Raw genomic sequence first — 23,766 nt, 5'->3', positions numbered from 1 at the left:
TGGGAACTGATTTGTGATATTACTCAGATAATTCATATTGATCTTCATGTGTACTACATTCTCTCTCTCTCTCTCTCTCTCTCTCTCTCTCTCTCTCTCTCTCTCTCTCTCTCTCTCTCTCTCTCTCTCTCTCCACCCCCACCCCCCCTCACCTTCCCATGAATTTGATTTTCCCTACCACACAAGAGGATTTATAGAATTGGAAGTGGCCATTTAGTCCCACCCCCTTTTAGGGCATTCATGATAGTTGGCTGGCTAATTCTGCCTGAACACATCCAGTAAAGGGAATGTATGTGGTAGAGAACAGTTCTTCACCATCTTCGATATGCCACCACTTCAAGTATTTGAAAAGTATTATTATATTTCCTGCTTCCTGTCATCTTTTTTCAAGGCTAAACACATCCAGTTTCCGCAATTCCTCTGATAAAACTTGGTTTTATTCCTCTGATTATTCTTGTGGTCTTTCTCTGGACCTCTTTTAGCTTTGCTGAAGCTTTCTTAAAATGCTGTGCCCAGAACTGGACATAATTTTCAAAGTGGCATATGGCTAAGATAAATAAAGGAACACAGAGAAACAATACTTCTGTTATTACAGTTTAAAACATTTTAGTAATTGCATCACTCAGGGCTTTTTTAGTCATAGAACGCTCAGAACGGAGTTCTGGCACCTTTTTTGGGTGGAACTTTGTAGGGTAAGCAAGGCGGGTTGTATGACGTGTGAGTTCCAGCAGCTTTTTCTTTTACAAAAAAAGCATTGGCATCACTCATACTCAACTTTTGATCAAGTATAGTTCCAAGATATCTTTTACATAGGTATCCTATGTGAAGGAGCTATGGAATCAGTTGCCGGCTGAGCTCCGGATGGCGCCCGACCTTCGCTCCTTCCGTCGCGGTCTGAAGACACTCTTATTTGAACAAGCTGGCCTGGCCTGATGGGGGATGGGTTGGGTTTTTATTGTCATTTTTATTATATGTATTTATTGTCATTGTCATTTTTAATATATGTATTTACTGTTTTTAGTTGGGCATATGTTTAATTCCTTTTAACTTTTGTATTTTTGTATTTTTTATATATCTGCCCTGTTCACCACCCTGAGTCCTTCGGGAGAAGGGCGGTATATAAATAAAATTATTATTATTATTTATCCTTCATTTGCTTTTGTTTTCCTGCATGGAGATCTTAACAACAACAACAACAACTTTATTGTCACTTTGAATGTACACCAATCGGCATACATCAAAATGAAATTTCATTGCATACAGCTGTCAGAGGGTCACCACCTCCGATATACACTCCTTGTTCATGGCCAGCCGTCCATTTTAGTCTCTAGGGAGCAAACAGTGGCAAACAGGACAGATGGAAATGGAGCTCCATGTGGATTAGCCCTCAAATTAGCTTGTGTTCCTGCACTATGAGTTGCCTCCTTTCCTTTTTCTGATCCTGTCTCTTCCACTTTTTCCTTAAAGGGGCCTTGCTCATTTTTGCCCCTGCAGCACGCTGCCGCTACCTCCAACTCCTCCAAAAGCCTGCCTCCCTTCCTCTTGGCCATTTTAGTTTCAAGGGACAGTCAAACTTCTCATATTCTGAGAAGAAAACAAAATCTTCTTTAGTATCTGTGCCGTCTCTAGGCTAAAGAGTCTCAATTGTTACGGTCTTTCCTCTGAGAACTGTTGGAGCTCCATAGTTTTTGCACTCTTTCCACCTCTGTAGTATTTTTTTAATTCTACACAATATATGTAGTTACACCATGAATTTATACCGTGACACTATTATCTGTTAAATATGTTTTGCTTTTTGAACTTGCTCTCTAAACAGGAAGTTATTCTCCATCTTTGTCCTTTACTTATCATTTCTACAATTTGATAATTCCTAAGCTGTTGACTGCCTGACTCCAACTTCTTTCTAAAAACTTTTCTATGGATTCCCAGAGTGTTCATTTGGTAAACTTACCTGTGCCCTGTACATCTGCACAAGTACAGAAAAGACATTAACAGGCATCAGCCAGTAGTACTTATGAATCAGGTTTTTCTTTTTAACCCAAAAAACAACAACAAGTAGCAGCATTTTGTGGGTTAACATCTGAATAAGACACTTGTAAGATCACCATTTATACCTACCTTTTTGGAGTAATTAGTCTGGTTTTCACTTAGTTATTAGTTCCTGGCAGCACATATCTCTCTAACTGGTTGTTTAACTACCTTTATCTTTTTCTCTTCCACTGTGTATATAATGTAATGATGGATAAACAGATAGCTGCAGAGAAAACAGTTTTTAAAGAGATCAGTAGAAATGATAATACACTAGTGCAGCTTTTGATTTGTCTTTCTTTTGTGTGTGCGCGCGCCCGCACTTGTGTTTGTACATGTACACAAAGAGAGATATTTGTGAGCCTTTTTCCTTCTTAAGGAAATGCTTTTAAATAAGGGATACTTCATCTACTAAAAAATACACTTGTAGCAGCTACTAAGCCCATCCATAAGCCTGCTTTGCGTTGTATTTGTGATGGGACTGACAGCGCATGGAGCAGCCTGATTATACCCAATTCCATTTTAGCAAGCCTGGCAATGTAATTTCACAGGGCGATCTGTGTTTGAATGTAATAGCAGCCTGTGCTAAGGTGTCAGAATATTAAAGGCGCTAATGGAAAAGCTCCCTGATACACAGGGGGGAGAGCATTACAGGAGACGTCGCAGATGGCTGGGCACTAAGCTAATGGGGCAGGATCCAAGGAGGGTGGTGGAGGCAGGGGAGAAAATGAGAGATGGGAGCACTGTGGGAACATGGGCACCTGGTTCCTTTTTTGCATGGAAATTAAAATGTGTGCGTGCGTGTGCCCGTGTGTACTCATATGTGTTAGCCTCCACGAGTATGTTGCAAAGCATAGTTGGCTAGAGAGTCTCACACTGTAACAGTGATACTTGATAGGGCGAGGGGATAATATGCATATAGGCTGATGGAGAGGGGGAGGTATTTGACTAAAAAAATGTTGTGGAGTAGAAACAATTTCCTCAGCTGACACTTGGTCTGGAAGTGTTTTGGGGAGGCAATTGTAATTTGTTTGGCCTCATTTTCAGGCCGCCTTAGTCTTTTCTTCAAAAGGGGGCTGTTCTGCTAGAGAATGACTTTCCTGTGGACAGTGGATTGGGTTTAAATGTGCACTCAACTAAAGTTTTTGCAGTAAGGGGGTGAAAATTGAGGAGAGTCTTCTGGGGAGTGAGAGAACATCTGCAATAGTGTGGCAGGATGAAGCTTTGAGGGCAGAGGAGACCAGTCATTGCGGCCTGAACCCCTCCCTCCAGCACAAAGGTTCTGTTGAATCCCAGCGTTCTTTGTGAATGGATAAAGTACGGTACCTCTTTTTGCCAGTTTTGGATCACATTCACCAAGTGCAGTAGGAGCAACCCTAACATCCAAATCTGCATGCATATTTTTGAATTGGAGTCTGTTGCCACTCAAGGCAGGCAGGCATTACACATACCGGTAGAAGTGTAGAGGCATGTAGACACGTAATACATGTCTGTTTCCTAAGCAATAATGGGAATATTTTTCCAGGTTTACTTTTTTTTTAATTATGCAGCTAAAGGTCACCAATCCAAATCGGATGAATTACCATAAATGTATTTGATAAGATTTGTAAAATTCCAGGATTTTTTTTTCCCTACCCTTTTTCATAATTTGAAAATCTGTGAGGGTAGGAGATATGCGGTAAGGAATGGAATTGTGAAAAAAGAATTTGGACAAAGAGAACAGAATAATAGGGAATCGGGAGCTGGGGTTATAATTGGACTAACAAGTATCCAAATTTCTTTGAAATCGAATATAACAACAATAGTGATTTTTCTATCCCCTTATTTTAAAGGTTTGGGGTAGAAATCTTGGTCCTACAAAAAAAATTTTTTTTTAGATAGCCAGTGTTGTAAATTGAAAATCCGAGCTACATATTTTATAATATGAAACAGTTCCCAGGCTCAGTGCATTAATACAGATTATTAGTAAATTCTTGTACTAAAGAATTATTTAAATCCAAAGAACTACAGAGAACCATAGAGCTGCACAGAAAGCTCCATGGTATATATTTTAATATGTGTATGGTCTCATGGCTGTGTCTAAATTAAGCAGTATCTCTTTTGATAGTGCTTTAACTATCCTTGCCTACATCAGGCTGGCTGCACTTTTGGAACGTTTTATAGAATCTGTTCATAGCTTTAGGCCAATAAGGTCCTTAATATTTTAATACAGAAATTTAATTGTAGGCTGTTAAAAATATATGCTCTTCTAAGGTTTTGTAATTATTTATTTTAATGGCACACATGCTAATTAATTCAGTGTCATATATATTAATGCTGGGTTTCTCGGGGAAGACAGTTAAAAGAAAAATGAAAGGCAGTGATTAGCTTTATTGTGGTTTAGTCTGAAATTCGATTTTTTGTGTTTTATTTACTTAGCCCAAATGGATCTTCTTCCTGATAGTATGTGCACACTTGAGGAACTCTTCATTTGTTGTGGAAGAGAAATCTTAAGTCCGATAGTCAGTGTATTGTCTCTTTGCAGTAGTCTTTTTAGAGATTATTTACCGTAATCAGTATATGGTTTTATTTCTGCCTGTTATCAAAGTCTTCTATTTTGGTTGTTTTTTTATTATTAGGATTACAATCTAAATCTGGCAAATCTAATTCTTCTCCATTGCTGTTGCCTATTTAACATCTATCTACAACACAGGTATTTGTTTCACATGGAAGTGAACAAGTGTTCCCAGTCTGTTGCAGGAACACCTCATGCCTGCTTAAGCGTGATGTGCATATGCGGAGGGAAATTAAATTACAATTGGAAGTGTTTAAATAGTATTTTGCTAAGGAGCCGCTTATGTGTCCAGGAGTTCAGGGGTGTTTCTAGAGACTTTCTCTCTGTGCATTTTATGAGTGTAAAGTGCCACTTATTAGCAACTGGAGCAGAGGGATGTGACACATGCTCATGTGCTCCGGACAGAAAGGGATGGATGGAGCTGGTGTCAGGGCAGCAATTGCTTATCATGCCTTATCTTGGAATATGAAACTGTATTGCATGACATCCACAGGCAGGCTGAATAGATATGCCAATTCATCTCCAGCCTGGGCTTTGACAAGCTAGACTGCCCTTGTTGAAAGGCATCCGTCAAATGAGAACTGCTGGCTGCTTTTTCCTTTTCTTAGACTTTCTCTCGCTCTCTTGCTCCAGCTCCCCGCCTCCCTTTCCCCTCCTTTCCTCGCTTCCCCCTAAGCTTTTTCCACACAAAATTGAAAAGCTTTTGGAAATCAGAATAATACAGCCCCCCCCACACACACCTAATACCGTTTTAAGTACCCCTCCCTTCCCCAAATAGAATTGATAAGAAGCCTACTATATGAAGGCATGTTTAGATAACATTGAGAATATTATAGTGAGTGAAGGAAAGGGGTTTTTTTTCCCCTCCCCTCTTTTCCCCTCCCCCTCCTGTGCCGTGTCTCTAAGCCGAGAAAGGCGACAGCACCCTGGCTAATACGAGTGTTTAATATTTGATGTGTTGGGATAAAGCAGGATCACCTTCGAATTGAATTGAGTGTCAGGATGAGAATCTATTACTGAAATTTTTGTGTGATTTGACAGCAAAGCAGACGATGTTATTCTTCACTAGTTACTGCAATCTTCTTCCCTACATCACTTAAATATTTTTTTTCTTTGCTTGAGTAAACACACATTATCCTTTTTTTATCCCTCTCTTCCTCCCCCCCCCTTTTTTTTTAAATCAAGCCTGCCTACTTGGCTCTGATAGAGTATATTGTTATTTCTTTATTTGTCCTATTAAATGGAATTTCTGATAGTTTAATCCTGCTTTTGTAAGTGATTTAAAAATACTTGAAAAGCCATGAATGTAGCAGCCCCTCTATCTAAATTGCTTAAAAAGGGTACACACTATGGTTATCTGTGGGCATAGATAGCTATATCTGCTTTTGGACTGTACACCGAGATGGGTAGACTGTGTGAGAAATATTGTTTAATGTTCAAAGCTTGCTAGGCATCTATAAAGTGAAGTTGCCACAGAACTGTATGTTTAATATTGTTACTCTAATTGCTTTTGTTGCTACACAGTCTAAGAATACCTTGGGCATGGAATTGTACATTTATTGGAATTTTTTTTGGCCTGTATATTCCTCATTATCAATTTTGAATTTGCTTTGATCGTTTGAAAAATATTTTTATATTAGCAGAACCACCCTCAGGGAGCCCAGTTTGGGCTCAACCCTCTGTGTGGAAGAAGCAGGAAAAGAAAATCTGGATTAACAGGTGGTGTCCCTTGCTGATAATCACTTGTTTAATGTTCTAAATACTTAATTCTTCTTGTAAGAAATGGAAGACATCGACTGTTATGTTGGTGATGCAAATTGAATGGTTGTTACTTTTGTCTTGGGCACTGTGGCTGAGTTGTATAGGTTAGTCTTCGCAATCTGCTGCACTCTAGAAATGCTAGGCAAAACTGCTGAAGTCATTAGGTAGCATGGACCTAGTTAGTTAGGGTGATAGAAGATGTGGTTCATTATAGCGCAGGGGTATAAAACTCAATTTCATTGAGGGCCACATCAGCATTGTGGTTGCCCTCGCGGGGCTGGATGGGTGTGGCTAGGATGGGCGTGGCCTACTGGGTGGGCGTGGCCAGCTCGACATCACTTGCTTCAGGGGTTCCTGGGTAGGACTGGGGCAGATCTGAGGGTCTCCGGCAGAGGAGGATGGGACCGGGGCGAGTGCCGGGACATGGTCCCTCCCACCCTCCCTCCCTTCCATCCATCCTCTGTTCTTTCCTCCCTCTGTTCCTTCCTTCTTCCCTCCCACTTTCCATTCCTTCCTCCGTTCCTTCCTTCCTCTCCCTTTTTCCTCCCTCCCTCCCTCCCTCCCACCCACCCTCCCTCTCTCCCTTCCTTTCTTTGCCTTCTCATCTCTTTCCTTCCCCCGCACTCAGGAAGGGGTGATGGGAGCGGAAGAGATTGCCAGCACTAATATGCTGCTGCTGGCCATTCCTATACTATGTGGGTGGGTGGGGGTGGTCCCGTTGAAAGGGATGCCTCGTGGCTGCAAGGCTGGAGGTGCTGGTGGGGGGTTGGGGGTGCTGATCTACAACCTGGTTGCGTCCATCAAAGCCAGAGCACACTCAGCCTAAGATCCACTGGAACCAGCAAGGAGCTGCCCCGCCACCTCTGTCCTGGCCCCCGGGTGTGCACACAGGAGACAGCCAGTGCCAGCATCCTGGTTGAAGTCAGCCTGCAGGGCAAGACAGCCAGCAGGGATGCTGGACTCTACTTGTGTGCATACCCAGGGGGCGGGGTGGGGCTGCCCCAATGATTTAACGCTGAGCGCATTCTGGCATTGATGGATGCAATCAGGTTGTAGATCAGCGCCTGGTCGGCCTGGGCCGAGCCGGGCTGGGCCGAGATGCAGCGGGCCAGTCCTTCACTCTTTTCAGAGCAGGTCCCCAGGCCGGATGGAACCACATGTTGGGCCGCATCCGGCCCGCGGGCCTTGTGTTTGACATGTCTGGTATAGCGGGAACCTGCACTAGATGTGAGAAAACTGTAAAAGATTAAAGCCTTTTCCATTCACTTATCTCCATAACCTAAATGCTTTTCAGATTAGTAATCATCAGATATGTTAAAGCATCAGGCTAGAAACCAAGAGACAGTGGGTTCTAGTCACACCATAGTTATGAAAGCAGCTGGGTCACTCTTTCTCAGCCCTAGGAAGGAGGCAATGGCAAGCCACTTCCCAAAAAACCTTGCCAAGAAAATAGCATGGACTAATCCAGACAAAAGCCAAGAGGTAAAAAGCTGATTCCAAAGTATGTGTGGAAAAAACAAAATAAAGCATGAAAAAAAAGTTGTGATCCTCCCTGTATTGGTGAATTACAAGTTCTTGCAGGATTGCTGGAAATTGTAATTCAGCAGCATCGGAAGGACCAAAATTTGCCTGCCTTTTTTTAAAGCTGCCTCTTGTGATAATTGTAGTAATCATCCTTATAGAGTTTCTATTTTCTTGAACCCACAGCACTCCATCTTGTTATAGTTAAGTCTGGAAACAGATCTTCTAGTGCACACTGTCACAGTCCTTCAGATACTGGAAAAGATTTCTGGGTGGTCTGATAGAGATGTTCAGCCAGGTATCATCCATATGCTGATGATATCATATTCCAGAACATTGGATGCTTTCATATTTCAGCTTCCTGTACAAGTTAAATAATATAGGAAAGAGAATTTCGCTCTGGCACTCCATAGAGAAATATCTGAAGTCTTAACTTCTTCGTTCCACACACAATGATTCAATCATTCGACTCTCCCAATTCCCAAACCTTGCAGATAATCCAGGAGGTTGCATGCCATTTAGAGGTCTATACCATCAGTGTATACCATTAGGATTTTGTATACCATTAGGATTTTGGGGCTTGAGTAAATTAAATAAGGTTACTGGAAAAGAGTGAGAGAGAACGATTGGATATCTTTTGCAAATGGTCTTATTAGAGCACAAGACTATTAGGAAAATATATACCAGTGCTCTCTTTTATTATTGTTTTCGAACACTTTCTGTTGATAAGTTAGATGCTTATTGCTAAGATAGCTAAAATGACTCCCTGATGTAAAAATAATTTTGTCTGTGGAATTCTGAGAGTTAAACCCAGACCCTCATTTTGTAACATTGCATCCTTCTGAAGTGCTTGTCTCTTCTTGTACCTGCCTCTCTGGTTGGGTTTTTCTCTAACAGAAAGCTTGGTTTGTATTTGGTGGGCTTATGCTGCCTCCCAGAGCTGCTAAGAAAATATTGGGCAGTGCTTAAAATTTCTGCAGAAGAACTTTCTTGACATCATGTAATGAGTGAATACTATAGTTAACTTTCTTATCTTTGTAGAGAAAGCACAATCTGAACTTTTGAAGTTACCGATGGAGAAAATGCAGCATGTGGCTGTGAAATAATAGTAAATTTGGCTATGCCCTCTATTCTGGCTTTTGACATTAATGGTATTTGGAAAGAAAGTTTTAACCAACAAAATATTCCCATCGGCTACACATCTGCTCAACACCCAGACTTTGTTGCATTGCGTGGTTATTACCAGATACATTGAGTTCATAAAATAAAAGTGCCCGGCTAAAGACTTTACAGCTTTAAATCTAATACTGACAGAAAGGTTTTTGTTATAAAACTAGAACACTGAAAGACCTCTCTCTGAGACACAGATTCACACAGACCTGTTTTCCTTTCTCTGGTATTGGCAGTGGTATTAAATTAGTGCACTTTCCTTCTACATTTTTCCACCTGTTCTTTACACTAGTAATATCTAGATTGCAAGGAATAATAATTTCACAAAAGTTCAGGAATAAGCAGATAAATTGAATATGTCTTGAACGTTCACAATTAAATTGGTCGATCTTTTGCAGTGAAATACAGGTAGTCCTCGACGTGCATATATGTTCATTTAGGGATGGTTCAAAGTTACAACAGCACTGAAAAAAGTGACTTATGATTGTTTTTCACCTTAGGACCATTGCAGGATCCCGATGGTCATATGATCAAAATTCAGATGCTTGGCAATTGATTCATATTTATGACAGTTGCAGTGTCCCTCCTTAAGTAACACCAGCTGCCTGCAATTAGTGCAGGTTCGCATCCCACCAGGCTCAAGGTTGACTCAGCCTTCCATCCTTCCGAGGTAGGTAAAATGAGGACCCAGATTGTTGGGGGCAATTAAGTTGACTTTGTAATAATGCCGCTTGGGGTGTGTGTGAAAGCCCTAACAAGCAGGCATATACATAGAATGAAGGCTACTGCTAAGCTTGTAAGCCGCCCTGAGTTTTCGGAGAAGGGCGGGATATAAATGGAATTAAAATAAAAAATAAATAAAAATTTGATCACCTTTTCTGACCTTCTGACCAACAAAGTCAATGGGGAAAGCCAGATTCACTTAACCAACTGGGTTACTAATTTAACAACTGCAGTGATTCACTTAACAGCTGTGGCAAGGAAAGTTGTAAAATGGGGCAAAAACTCACTTAACATCAATCTTGCTTAGCAACAAAAATTTTAGGCATAAGTCGAGGACTACCTGTAGGTCTGTACATCTGTTATTAGTAGCAGTAGATGAAATTATGTAAGGTAAGATACTAAGACCTCCGCTTAAATGTGTCCTGTTTTGATTCCAGAGTACAGATTCTTCCCCCCCTCCCCCCTTTACTCACGTTATCTGAAATTTCGTTTTAGGGAATGTATAAACAACATTCTGTCTTTCATCTGTCTTACTCTTTGGATGGTCTGGGAAACCCCAGTGGCAACTACTGCGAAGCCATTTCTCTCCTGCTTTAATAGAGGCTTTAACAGTCAGAAGAAGAACTTTCCTCTTTAAAGATTAAACGTTGTGTTTAAATATTAAACAGCCATGCTCCTATCTCCTGATTGCTTGGCCACTGCCAGCAGGCGGCTCAGAATTGCCCATTTTAATTAAAAACTTTATTTTCAAATACAATTCACCGGTCACACATCTCCGAGCGCAACTCCTGCTTTCTCTCCCTGCTTTTCTTACCGGAGTCTGGGACGGCCTCCTCTTTTCGAGTGGCATGTTTTACTTTCCGTCTCTCATTTTTTAGCTCCTTGATTTCTGTCTGCCTACACCAAAGTGACAGCCTGTGCAAGGCCCTGAGTGCAAGTGGCTTCGTCAAGGGCTGATCAATGCCCCTGGCACTTCCTCCCAAAACCCTAGGAAAAACAATTAAAACCCAATCGATCTTTGCAGGCAGCTGTGAATATGCATAAGGGTACACTTGACCTTCAGTGCTCAGGCCACCTTCCATGCTGCTTCTTTAACAAGTTTGGTCAGGTATGCCTGTCATTTACAATGACCTTGATAAGCATAGAAGAGTGGAAGGGAAGGGAAAACCCATTTCTGGGTTTCTGGTGCTGTGCTGGTTCTGATTTAAGGACCCATCTGTGCACTTTGGAAACCGGTCCCATAACTCTTTTAAATACGTGATGGTGATTTTAAGGAATGTATAGAACGGCGTTCCCTCCCCAACTGTTTTTCCCCCCCTTTCTTTTATTTTTTTTTTCTTTTTGTATCTCATTGTTCGTTCTTTTGCATTTCATGTGCTAGAGATATATGAGAGCCAATCCCGATCCCCAGCCTTTCCATTTAAGGGGCTGTAGGAAACAGGATTTAATCTACAGTATATGATGCTGATAATCTCTAAAATCATGCTGGGTCTTGTCTAATTTTGTTTATTAAAATTTCAGCAGCATTTAATGAGCTTGTTTGTCAGATCTAATAGGTAAGTGGGGATGCGCACACAGGCAAGGCCTCTGTCCACTCTGCTTCCTTTTAGGGTATGGTTCTGCACAGGCAGACTAGATTTCGGTTTCATGGGAACACCGTGTCATCAGATGAATAAATAGTTGCACACCACAAGAGGGCAGAATTTGAGGAAATGATACGATTTAGTTCTTGTCAGGCACTTATAGATGTATAGACTTGAGATCTGAGTGGAATGAAGCTCTTGTGGCACAACTTGTTCAGGGATATTGTTTCCATTTAGGGAAGAATAGCATAGCAACATGATGTGTGGGATGAACACAAATGAACATATACAACAACAACAATTTAGTGCTCTTTACACATTATAACTTATAGGTGATATATCTGTCAGTTGAATTTATTAAGACAAAACATAATGCCTGAAATAATACTGCATCTTTAATATGTCAGGGTTCACTCCTTACATAATGATCAGCTACTGCGATACCATCACCATCACCATCAAATGTACCTTATTTCTTATAAAACTCTGGGAATAAACTATGTTTTGACATGATATTCTTTCCTTCGTGCAAATGCGGCTTCTCTATTTTTAGCTACGGTAAGTTGTTTGCATAGGGACGCGGTGGCTCAGTGGGTTAGGACGCTGAGCTTGTCGATCAGAAGGTCGGCAGTTTGGCGGGTCGAATCCCGAGTGCCGCGTAACAGAGTGAGCGCCTGTTACTCGTCCCAGCTTCTGCCAACCTAGCAGTTCGAAAGCACGTAAAAATGCAAGTAGAAAAATAGGGACCACTACGGTGGGAAGGTAACAGCGTTCCGTGCGCCTTTGGCGTCTAGTCATGCCAGCCACATGACCACGGAGACGTCCTCGGACAAGCGCTGGCTCTTCGGCTTTGAAACGGAGATGAGCACCGGCCCCTAGAGTCGGAAACGACTAGCACGCATGTGCGGGGGAACCTTTACCTTTACCTTTAAGTTGTTTGCATATAGTTCTCTTCTTGGCATCTTGGAAATACAAGCTGAAGCGTTGGAGGGGACAACACTGTGTGTTATGTATGAATGTTTCAAAAAAAGTAGTGTGGGTTTTCCATGATGATGATGTGCCAGAATTGTCCCCCCCCCCCCACCAGCAGGTTTCTTTCTTGGCAGGAGGTGGCAAAATCAGGGCAGCTCAACACAAGAGGAAGAAAACCAGAAGTTCTGCCTCCCTTGTGAGCGATAGACCAGATTCTAGCCTACAGTGATTTAAATGAGTAATAAAGATATCAGTGTGTATTTGTCAAAGGCAGAGGAAACCTCTCTATTGTGTACACAAGGATGTAATTTCAGTGAATTATGCATAGACTTAATTAGGAGTTTTAATTGCTAATCATCTCCCAATAGGATTAGCAATGTTGTCTATTAATTACCTGTGGAGCCCCTGTGTTTTGCTAAGGCGGGAGTAACAAAGCGGCATAAATGGCTACATATGTGGCAATAAATTAACTATCCCAAATCCTAGATGGAACTCTGGGGACATCTCAACAGTGTGCTGATAGGTGGGGAGGGGCCTTAAGTACACTGGCTTTGCATGAGGCAAGGTTCCAAATCAGTAGAACTGCAGTTGATATTTGTCCAGGTCTCTTAGCTGTGTCACCATGCAGCAATTGGATTGTAAATTCTATTTCTTTGGTATATCCCAGGGGTAGGCAGCCTTGGCTCTTTTATGACTCGTGGACTTCAACTCCCAGAATTCCTGAGCCAGCATGGCTCAGCATGGAAACCTCTCCATTTCTCCTCAACATGGCTGGCTCAGGAATTCTGGGAGTTGAAGTCTACGAGTCATAAAAGAGCCAAGGTTGCCTACCCCCTGGTATATCCCCTCCTTGTTTTCCCTGGTAAAGGGTGCTTTATTATTATTACTATTATTATTATTATTATTATTATTATTATTATTATTATTATTATTGTTATTGTTATTGTTATTATTGTTATTATTGTTATTATTGTTATTATTGTTGTTGTTGTTGTTGTTGTTGTTGTTGTTGTTATTGTTATTGTTATTGTTATTGTTATTATTATTCCCATGAACTGTTTTGTGTTGTGTGTGTTCAGAATGGAAATTGGTGTCTTCTTCCCACATATGCTACTGTTGCGGCAACACGAAGTGCTGGAGAAAAAGGGAGTTTCTTTTGTATACTCCAATATCTCAGAGCTGATGGCCCTCAAGTTGTGTTCTTTAAAATGGATCAAGCCACTCTGAATTTATTCTTGTTTTAAGTAGAAAAATTTAAACATCTGATTTGGGGGTAAGAACAGTTGGGTTCATAAATTGGACACTAGGATTTGCAGATCAACAACTTTTATTTCAGGGGCTTCTCTGCCCTTTAATTGAAAAAATCATGTATGAGAAAAGAATTGCCAGGTTGGCCAATTCCAGTAGTTGCTAGCAGGAGGACTCCAAACCTCTGGAACCAATCCATCATGTGTCCTCTGGCATCTGACCTTCCTAGGTATGCTGTCTTCTGTTTGATAAACATGTATTTTAAAACAGCTGTCTTAACAGTGTCCTCCCTTATATCCTGTGTCACTGAATGCCATAAGTTAATTATATATTGTGTGAAATTATTCTTTATTTTTATTGTAAAGGTAAGGTTCCCCCGCACATGCGTGCTAGTCGTTTCCGACTCTAGGGGCCGGTGCTCATCTCTGTTTCAAAGCCGAAGGGCCAGCGCTTGTCCAAGGACGTCTCTGTGGTCATGTGGCCAGCATGAGTAGATGCCAAAGGTGCACGGAACGTTGTTACCTTCCCACTGTAGTGGTCCCTATTTTTCTACTTGCATTTTTACGTGCTTTTGAACTGCTAGGTTGGCAGAAGCTGGGACGAGTAACAGGCGCTCACTCTGTTACGCGGCACTCAGGATTCGACCCGCCAAACTGCTGACCTTCTGATCGACAAGGTCAGCGTCCTAACCCACTGAGGCACCGCGTCCCTTTATTATTTTTATTGTAGATCAATTTAATAGGGGAGACCCTAATTTCTAATGTTAGGAAAACAAACATCTCCATCTTTTCCCCCATACTATTAGCATTCTGAGAAGTTGTTACTAACATCTTTTTTCTAAACTAAAACCCCAAATATTTTGTGCATGTTGAGATATTTTGAATTAATTGTGCTATATGTTATTATGGTTAGTTGTACAGTCAGCTAGATGTTTAAATCAGACTTGGCACTTTTATCCATCTATAGAGTCCTTTCCAAGGACCTGGGTTAGGCAGGTATCGTTTGATGGTGTTAAAGATATCATAGGTTATACGCTGTTTCAAGTAAATCTGCCTTTTGCAATTGACCAATGGTGATTTTGTCAACGGTGTTCAAGTGGTGCTCCAGATTTTTTGGGATTGCACCCAAGGTGCCTATCACTACGGATACTATCTTGGCTTTCTTTTGACACAGTCGTTCTACGTCTTTTTGCAGGTCTTTGTATTTTGTGATTATCTCTAGTTCTTTGTCTTCTACTCTGCTCTCTCCAAGTATTGCAACATCCACTATCCAGATTTTTTTGTATTTCTTATAGAGAGTTGTTAAGTCTGGGGTGTTACGTGGCAAGTGCTTGTCCCTTTCAATTCTAAAGTCCTAGAGCAATCTTCATTTTCTATTACTTTGTCTATTTTGGGACCCACCAGTTCTTGCTTGCAGGCAAATAGGTTTTCTTGCAGATATTGCAATACACACTTGTTGTTAGTTTGAGGTAAATTGTTGAGGTAAAATACTGTTAGCCTTTAAAGTACCAGAACACTGTCTCTATATTATTTGCCATTTTGTTTGCTGCCTACCCCATAGAAAATCATCTTGGTAGAAGTATTTGCAGTCATATTTAGATTTTGCCATCTAAATAATGCAGTTATTTGCACACTTGACTAATTTAACTGCTCAGTACATCCTTTCTGCTTTCAGTTTCCAATGACTGCTAGATGACATATCCAATCCCTATATTTCTTAAGATAGTGAAAGAATTCTGAAAAATTAGTGAGGCACAAAATTTGCTGATGTCTTCACCAAGGTTTTCTCTCCTGCTTGTTTAAAAACAATGTTATCCACCTGATGTCTTCCACAGGTGTTGCATTGCACTATCCATAAACCCTAGCCAGCATGACAGTTGGCTATGATAACTAGGTATAATGGAAACTCTATTTCAACAAAATTGCAAGGGAGTACTGATGGGGGAAATTTGAAATAGGATAATTCTATATGTTTCAGAAGCGTAACTGCAGTTTTCACAGATTCACTGGACATGATGCTTATAGCAAATTCTTGCTTGGTACTCTTTCACCGAACAACTTCCACACAGAATTGTAGTTATTAACTTAACCAAGTTGTGGTTAAGTAGATATGGAAAGTGGGGGGACCTGATAGTTTATTGTCACTTCTGTATTTACATGATTTAAAATAATACAATGGTGTGCGGCTTAGTTTTTAAGTACCATAAAAACCTATATCTTTAGTATCACACAGTGGCACATCTTGTGTCATACTTTATGACGGAGAAGAAATAATGCTGTCAAATGACAATTATTGCAGTGTTTGTGTCCCAAATGATTTCATCCCTCAAGAGCAATGTTAGATCTAGAAGCAGATGGCTTACCACCTGAGAATGGAGGACATTGCCGTCAGTTGTTTACTGTCACTGAATCGCTTTTGTTCATTCTGCGAATGGTTGGAAACTTGGACTCTACAAGAACAAACATTGGCCATGATGGATCAGAAGGTTTTCTGAGGGGTCTTTTAGACAGCCCCATATTATGTCTCATTTCTGGAATAGAAAGCTTACTTGGTGCTGGCCTCTCCTAGTTGCTGATCCCTATTGAAAAGTATTTCTTATGGAAGAACTGAAATAAAACAACTAAAAAGATGTTTGAAGTAACAGTAAGAACTATTCTCCAAATAGTTGCTGTCCATCTTTTGAAATCATTGAGGGAGGTCCATGCTTAGAATCTATGCATCATTAAAGGTGGGGTGGATATAAACTAAAGGAAAGTTCCTAATACATGGAACGCCCCATCCCTAGAAGTCCATCTGGCCTCTTAAATTTTGGTCATCTTTAAAGCTATTAAAATTATTTTTTCAGACAACTTTCTGAATTTTAGTAGTGGTGTTAATCTTCTGTTTTTGGTTGAGATTTTTTTTGGGTGGCCTAAGTTTGGTAGTGTGTTTCTGTGTTTTATGTTTTGTGTCTTTTGTTATATTTTATATTTGCATATTATCTGGAAACTTAATTGATGAACAACATAATAAGTGCTCTGTGAATGTTAAAAATGGTAAATCACAGGTACAGACGATGTAAGTAGAGCAATGTCAAATATAGATATGGTTTCCTTATGGATTAACTGTGCAAAAAAGGAAAGATTGCAAGAATGAATGCAAGAACTACAATCGGATTTGTTTGTCAGATGGGTCTGGAAAAACGTGTAGGAGAACTGTGAGTGAAAGGATATAAAATATGGCAGTGAGCAAAATTTGGGAAAGGCAGTGCAAGTTTATGCAGAGCATATGTAGATCAGATTTTCAGATTCTTCATCAGGACATTAAGAAGTCAATGAATGTAATTTATTGATTTTGAAAACAGCACATGATAAACAGTAAGATTGAATTATTGTTTTGCATGAATCTGGAGTTGAAGGTTGTTTGCTGAATGGAGTATCAATGATTTAAGGTAGTAAAACATATGAGGGAACAAGTTTGGTCTCGTGATTAAGACACCATGCTAGAAACTGGGAGTCTGTGAGTTCTAGACCTGCCTTTGGCATGAAAACTGGCTGTGACACTTTTGGCCATTCATTCTGTCTCAGCCCAATTCACCTCACAGGACTGTTGTTGTGGGGGAATAGGAGAAAGAAGAAGTATTAGGTATGTTCACCGCTTCGATAAACAAACACTCATAAAAAAAATGAGGGGAGGAGGAAGAAGAAGTATTAGGTATGTTCACAGCTTTGATAAATAAATAAACAGACAGAAAAAGTATAAATGTATGGCTGGTGGTCAAAACAAAAAAATGAATTGGGAGAAGTATAAATGATGTCTTCTTGGGTGTTTAATAGATAGATGTATAACTACAGTATGTAGTGATGTTAGAAACATTAGATTTTCCCTCCCTCCTTCCCTCTACTATTTTTTACTTTTTTCTTTGCTTTCATAATGTTGCTTCGCCCAAAGGAAATAGCAAAATATGTGTGTGTGTGTGTCTGTGTGTGCGCTCGTGCACATGTGCGTGTGCATATGTGTGTTTGTATGTATGTGTGGCAGGAAGTCCTTTTGGCAAGATCAGGTATAGTGTAGTGTTGTTTTGTCCCTCCTAGACTCCCAACTGGCCATTCAAGTGATTGTTCTTATTAGTGGTAGCAGCACAGCACTAGTGCCCATTTATTTAGAGAGGTTTCTGACCTTATTTTATGAATTACACACTCAGTGTGGAAGCTGAGAGCAGCTTTTTGGGATAGGTAATGAGGTAGGGCCCTGGCACAGACTACTCCCCCTTGTAGTTTTATGGCAATCAACTTACAGAGCTAACTACAAATATAGTGGTATTTTTAAATTGATGACATAAATCTAGAGCCTTAGCAAAAATGTTGTTATATAGTTGTCCTCTTATTTTAAATGAACAGTGTCAGCAGATACGGAGAGCGAACTTCCTTCCCAGGAGGTACTTTATAAATTAAATAATTTTCTAAGAAAGAAATATCAGACTGGAGAAAGAGAGAGAGAAATGAATTTTATATGTGTGTATGTGTAAATGTATTTCTCTACAAATTCATTTTTCCTGAATTTGCATTTGGATCCATATGAATAGATGCTGCCATGTATACTCTTTCCCATTTATATTCAAGATCTTGAAATTGTTTGCCTTAGTTTACTGTTTGTACAATGGAGCTTGTGTTTCTAAATTGCTGAATTAGAAAAATATGAGTCTGAAAGATGAATTTTTAATGGATCACTCCTCCATGCATTCATGATCTTAAAGCTGATTACCTTGGTTCTGAGTACATAAACACTGAGGTGGAATTTGCAAGCAATCTGTGCTTACTTCTGAATAAAAAGGCATAATTTGAAGTTTGTGGGGGAAAAAATCTCTGAGTAAGAGGGATGCAGAGGGATGAAATTTGGATATGATCCCTTTGCTTTTCTCTGAGTTTAAATATGTTCTGTTCCATTTTCTTTCCCATTACGTTTTTCAAATATTCTAAATAAGATATTGTAAAGTCTGAGATTAATCACAAGTAGTATGCTGAGAAGTACACATCTCTACTCCTTTTCTTAAATTACTAGGTTTTTTTTTACAATGACTTGCTTTTCAAGCTGAGAAATTTGGATTCAATACTGCTTTATGTGCATACTTATCCTTAGAATTTTTGAAAAAAAAAGAGAAGAATGGGTAGAAAATAGTTTTTGCTTTATTTCATCAGGCCTGGTAGTGTAGTAGATAATTTGTTTCTTCTCATGTTTTTGCTATGTGACAAAGAGAGGAAGCTTGGGAGAATCAGGAGGCAAGCTTCAACTTTATTCATTGGAATCCAAAGGATTATCTGGAAAATGTGGGGAAGTAGAGGGAAGAAAGGAAGAATGATCTTCACCTAAAACAGGGGTAGGCAACCTCGGGTCTTTTATGACTCATGGACTTCAACTCCCAGAATTCCTGAGTCAGGTGACTCAGGAATTCTGGGAGTTGAAGTCCATGAGTCATAAAAGACCCGAGGTTGCCTACCCCGACCTAGAAGAACTAATTGTACAAACTAAATTGTGACCTACTATTTTAGTCTACAGACCCGCTGTAAACTAAGCCTATGTGCAACTGAAATATTGACAAACAGGAACAGTAGATGAGTTTGCTTAAAACCTGGTTGCCTTAATATACTTGTCTCAAGGCACAGTGAGTTTTTCTATATAACTGTTTAGATTTATATTATAATACGGTAGCTCAGATATATTTCCAAATTTTGGATTTTAGGCACAAATGAACTTAAAAAAGCACAGTCAGGCAAAATGATAAAAGCAGCAAAATGCTATCTGCATTTGAGAAAGTCAAGCAAATAGAAAAGGAAAAAAAATATGACTTGTTTAATGGATTCATGGCTTCTTAGACTTTATTGTTTTCAGCATGTTTTAGGGTTTTTTCCAATAATTCACAGAGCACGCTGTAAGGGTCCTTAGTGGAACAGAGCCAATGTAACTAATGGAGCAGAATGTTAAAGCATTGGATTAGGTTTGACTTCTAGTTCTGTCTAGAACAGGGGTAGGAAACTCGGCTCTTTTATGACTCGTCTGGGAGTTGAAGTCCACGAGTCATAAAAGAGCCGAGGTTGCCTACTCCTGGTCTAGAAAGCAATGGTGAACCACCTCCAAAAATATTGCTAGAAAACTACATGAACATCTTTGTGTACTTGCCAGAAGACATTCATCAAGATTATCTCAAAGGGGAGATGGAGAAAGAGAGAGAAAGAAGGGTGGGGGGAGAGAGCTCCTTTCACTTTCTACTCTGCTCTTGTTGTCTTCTAGTAATTTGGAAGGCTCTGTGGCCAGAGATTAAATAGAACTCCATATATATACATAATGAGAAGCGGGGGATGAAAATTAACCAAAGCCCCAGTACAATTCAAGGCTCTTGGACAATTTCCTATGTATTAGAAGCGTAACAATCAGATTGTTTGGTATGTGGGTTTGCCTTTGGGAGCTAGGATCAGACCTTAGTCTTAACATAATGGCTACAGGAGCAAAAAAGTAATTGCTACTTATAGAAAACAGCAAAAATGTTATTTTTTCCTGGCTAGGTGATGGCTGCTAAAAGTTACTTCACTTTTAAATTTTAAGATAGGGAGACGCTGTATGTAGGAAACACTGTTTTAAAAGGGACAACATTGATAGTGGCGAACAACACATATAATGTCAATTTTTACCGGTTAGTGCAAATAATAAATGTTTATGATTTTGTTGTAGTGGAGAGCAAAACCTGCCATTTTTCATGATGAAATCTAGAAAAAATACCTTAGCAATGCTATCCACCACAATTTTAAAGCCTTTGTACCAAGTCAGGTTTTGTCACTCAAAAGAATATTGAGAATGTGAATTTGTATTTAATAGAAGTGTGATATCAGGATGAGAATACCTAAAATAAAATACTGAAAAGAGAGGTGTAGACTTTCAAAAAAAATGATTCAAATATTTGGACTTCCTAATGCTGAAGAATGGCTAAATCAAGTATTTTGAAGGATATTGAGTCAACGTCTTGCTATACTGACATGTTAAAGGATTTTCTTTCTTTTCCAGGCATATAGCTTTGCCATGGGGAGCTGGCCAAAGAATGGGCTGTTAGATATGAACAAAGGACTGAATCTACAGCACATAGGAAGGCCTCACAGTGGGATAGGTAAGAAACAAGTCCTATTTTTCCCCATCTATATTCCCGCTCTTTGTGTATTATAATTGGAAGATTGCTGTGTGTTTGCTCTGATGCAATTCTCAAGATAAGAGGCTCTCAGCCAGTGAAATTCAGTTTCCTGTGTGGTTCTCCTATTTTGGATCCCATCCTTGATGTGGATAATCCAAAAAGAGGGAAGAAGCTAAATCTGGAAGGATAAAGTTGTTTTATGAATGGAAAGGAGTTTTTTAGAATAGTAATTTTAAGCAGAGTAGGCAATCACACACATGGCCTACTTAGTGTCCTCCTTCTTTTGTACCAACCGTCACCTCTTCATAAGTCTTTAAAAGATTTGAATCTGTTTGCATTTGAGATTTTAATAACATCTCAGGAGAGTATTTTGTTTTTTTCCCTCCCCTGTTAAGATATGGAGATCCTGATGTCATGTCAGGTTACCCCTTATATGGTCCTTATTTTCTAATCTGTATTTCTGTTCAAGGGATAGGTTTAAGCACATACATGCTTGCTTTTGAACTCGTTAACATGCTCTTTATTCTTCTGCTGATGTTTCTGAGAGATGTTATTGACTTATGGGGATTTTAAGATATATGGGAAAAATTATAAAATGACTTCTGTAGCAGATGCAGCTTGGAATACGATGTGTTTCACCTACCTGCAGTTTAGGAAATAGTGTTGTGGTATGTATTTAGCAGTAGATGCATACTATATCTCCTAGTGCTGTTTGGGAAATTTGAGATATGTTAATTAATAGTTTTTCCTCATTTGTGCCTGTCGAGGTATGTTCTCTATGTTGTGTTTCTTTCTCTTTTATCAGCTGCTTTCAGCTGTAAATTTATACATGGGCAACAGAAAAAAAAGTCATCTACCACCCAGGCCTGGAGGAAACAGTTTAATATTGTTTCAAGATCCTTACCACTAAACTATCAAATCAATATGAGTTAAGGAGATGAATTATTTAAAGCTCACCAGCTTTTAATTAGCAATCTCCTTCTAAACTATGGATCTGGTTGTATGCTGATGGAATATACCACTGGCTGCTTCTTTGCTTGGGTATAGGTTCATTTCAGCCATTCATGTACGCTGGGGTTGTATAGAGGTTTTTTTACATTATTATCCAGATCTCCTTCAAACCATTTATCTCCTCTCAGGTGTTTTATAGAAGTGTTTGTAATGGCTTTTCTTACCACACGAAAGCCACAAACATTTCTACAATACAACCTGTCACTGTCTTTAATTACTTGTACATCTAGTGGACTGACATTAGCTTGTTTTCCCTGCTGGAAAGTTGAATACAACGATGGTTATTTTCTCCAATTTTCTTGACTGTCTTTTATTTGTAAAGGATTTTGTTTCTTTATTTTACTTAGCCTAAAGGTGCTGTTTGTGGTGTGACAACACCAGCGTATTATCTGTGAGTGCAACACACTGAGGTTAAATGTTTCCCTTGTGTCTGATGAGAGCTAAGCAATTAGTCTTAAACCTGTAAACCAGATTTTCTTCTTTAAACAAGGATTTTCTCTTTTAATACTGTATCATTGTAAAAGATGTGCATGCCCTTGCAAATGCAACCCAATGTGCAAAAGCATTAAACAGGTTGGGATAGGTCCCAACAAAATCAGCATAGATTTAAAATGAGCAAATCTTCTCTGGAACTAGGAGATTCTTATCATTTTTTTCCTGTTTCCCTCTCTTGTAAACAACCCTATTTGATCACCATTGCATTCTTTGTACATAAAAAAATACTCCTCTTCAGCCTTCCAAAATTTTAAATGTTCCTTCAAAGTTATTTGCTATTAATCGAGTTGTGTAATTTTGGATTAGGGCAGGGCTCCTCAACCTCTGGGCCGTGGCCCACTACCAGACTATGGCCTCTTGGTCACTGGGCTGCGTGAAAGAATGGCCAGTGCGTGCGTATGTGTGTGTGTGCACTCACCCCCCCACACTTGCACTAATGTCACCCCAAGCATCTTGCTGGCGCTAGCACCACTCTGCCCCAAGCACCCCACCAGACTAGCGCTGCCCCGACCATCCTGCCAGTGCTAGCGCCACCCTGCCCCGAGCATCTCACCAGCACTAGCACTTCTCCGAGCAGCCCGCTGGCACTAGCACCACTTCCCGACCATCCCACCAGACTAGCACCACCCCGAGCATCCCACCAGCACTAGCGCTGCCCCGTCCCGAGCATCCTACTGGCACCAGCACTGCCCCGAACATCTCGCCGGCACTAGCGCCGCCCTGCCCAAGCGTCCCACCAGCGCTAGCACTGCTCCAAGCGTCCCACTGGCGCCAGTACCACCCAGTGCTAGTGCTGCCCTGCCCCAAGTGTCCCACCAGCATCCTACTGGCGCTAGCCCTGCTCCATTTGCAGCCCTGTTATCCTGAAACATTATTTGATGAGAGAAGAACTTCAATAATCTTTGCTATAATTTGTTTTGAGTTTGCAAGAGGATATCTGTATACTACTGGCTGCCTACGGACAATCACTCATTCCCCTTTGTGTTTTTACAGTGTTTATATGTGTTTATTGATACGTACCATTACCATTACCCACTGTGATTAGTCAGCAGTTAAACCTAAAGCACTATGCACAGTGAAACTAATAGTGTACATTTGTGTGTGCGGGTGCGTGCGCGCATGCGCACCCTCACACGCACGGAATATTTGAAGGAGGGATATCAAGACTAATCAAGCAATGAATCTGAATGCTTAACTGTTCTTTTCCATAGTGCTGGTTAAGATGAGAAATAAAACTGATCAGTTTTACGAAGACTGAAGAATGGAAAAATGAGAAACTGTTCTGAATACTTCCGTATATAGAAGCTCAGTTCGTGGGGAAATATCTAATCTCTACCCCCACTTGATTTTCATATTTTGATATAAGTCATTTTCAGGTATAGTTTTTGTCTAGAAAATTGTGGTGGGATGAACTTTCCAATTTTGAAGTTGTGTTGCTCTGTCTCTGTCTCTCTCTCCCCGCCCATATATAATTACATATGTAACCATGAAACTCCCCCAACAAAGCTAATTTGAATATGTTGTGTTGTAACATAAGGAAAGGA

The 23,766-nt window shown here is 40.1% G+C and overlaps 1 protein-coding gene across 1 annotated transcript in view; it reads left to right on the top strand.

Moving 5' to 3' along the window:
* ERI3 (ERI1 exoribonuclease family member 3) overlaps window positions 1–23,766 on the top strand; it is a 249,715-nt gene that overhangs the window by 138,620 nt on the left and 87,329 nt on the right. Inside the window, exon 7 of the mRNA XM_081322277.1 lies at window positions 20,596–20,695. Coding sequence (XP_081178403.1) covers window positions 20,596–20,695 — 100 coding nt within the window. The remainder of the gene's footprint in view (window positions 1–20,595; window positions 20,696–23,766) is intronic.

This window comes from Vipera berus (assembly GCF_964194415.1).
Source record: "Vipera berus genome assembly, chromosome: 3".
Classification (NCBI taxonomy): domain Eukaryota; kingdom Metazoa; phylum Chordata; class Lepidosauria; order Squamata; family Viperidae; genus Vipera; species Vipera berus.
The sequence above is the reverse complement of the archived record's forward strand: the minus strand, read 5'-3'. Positions and strand labels throughout refer to the sequence as shown.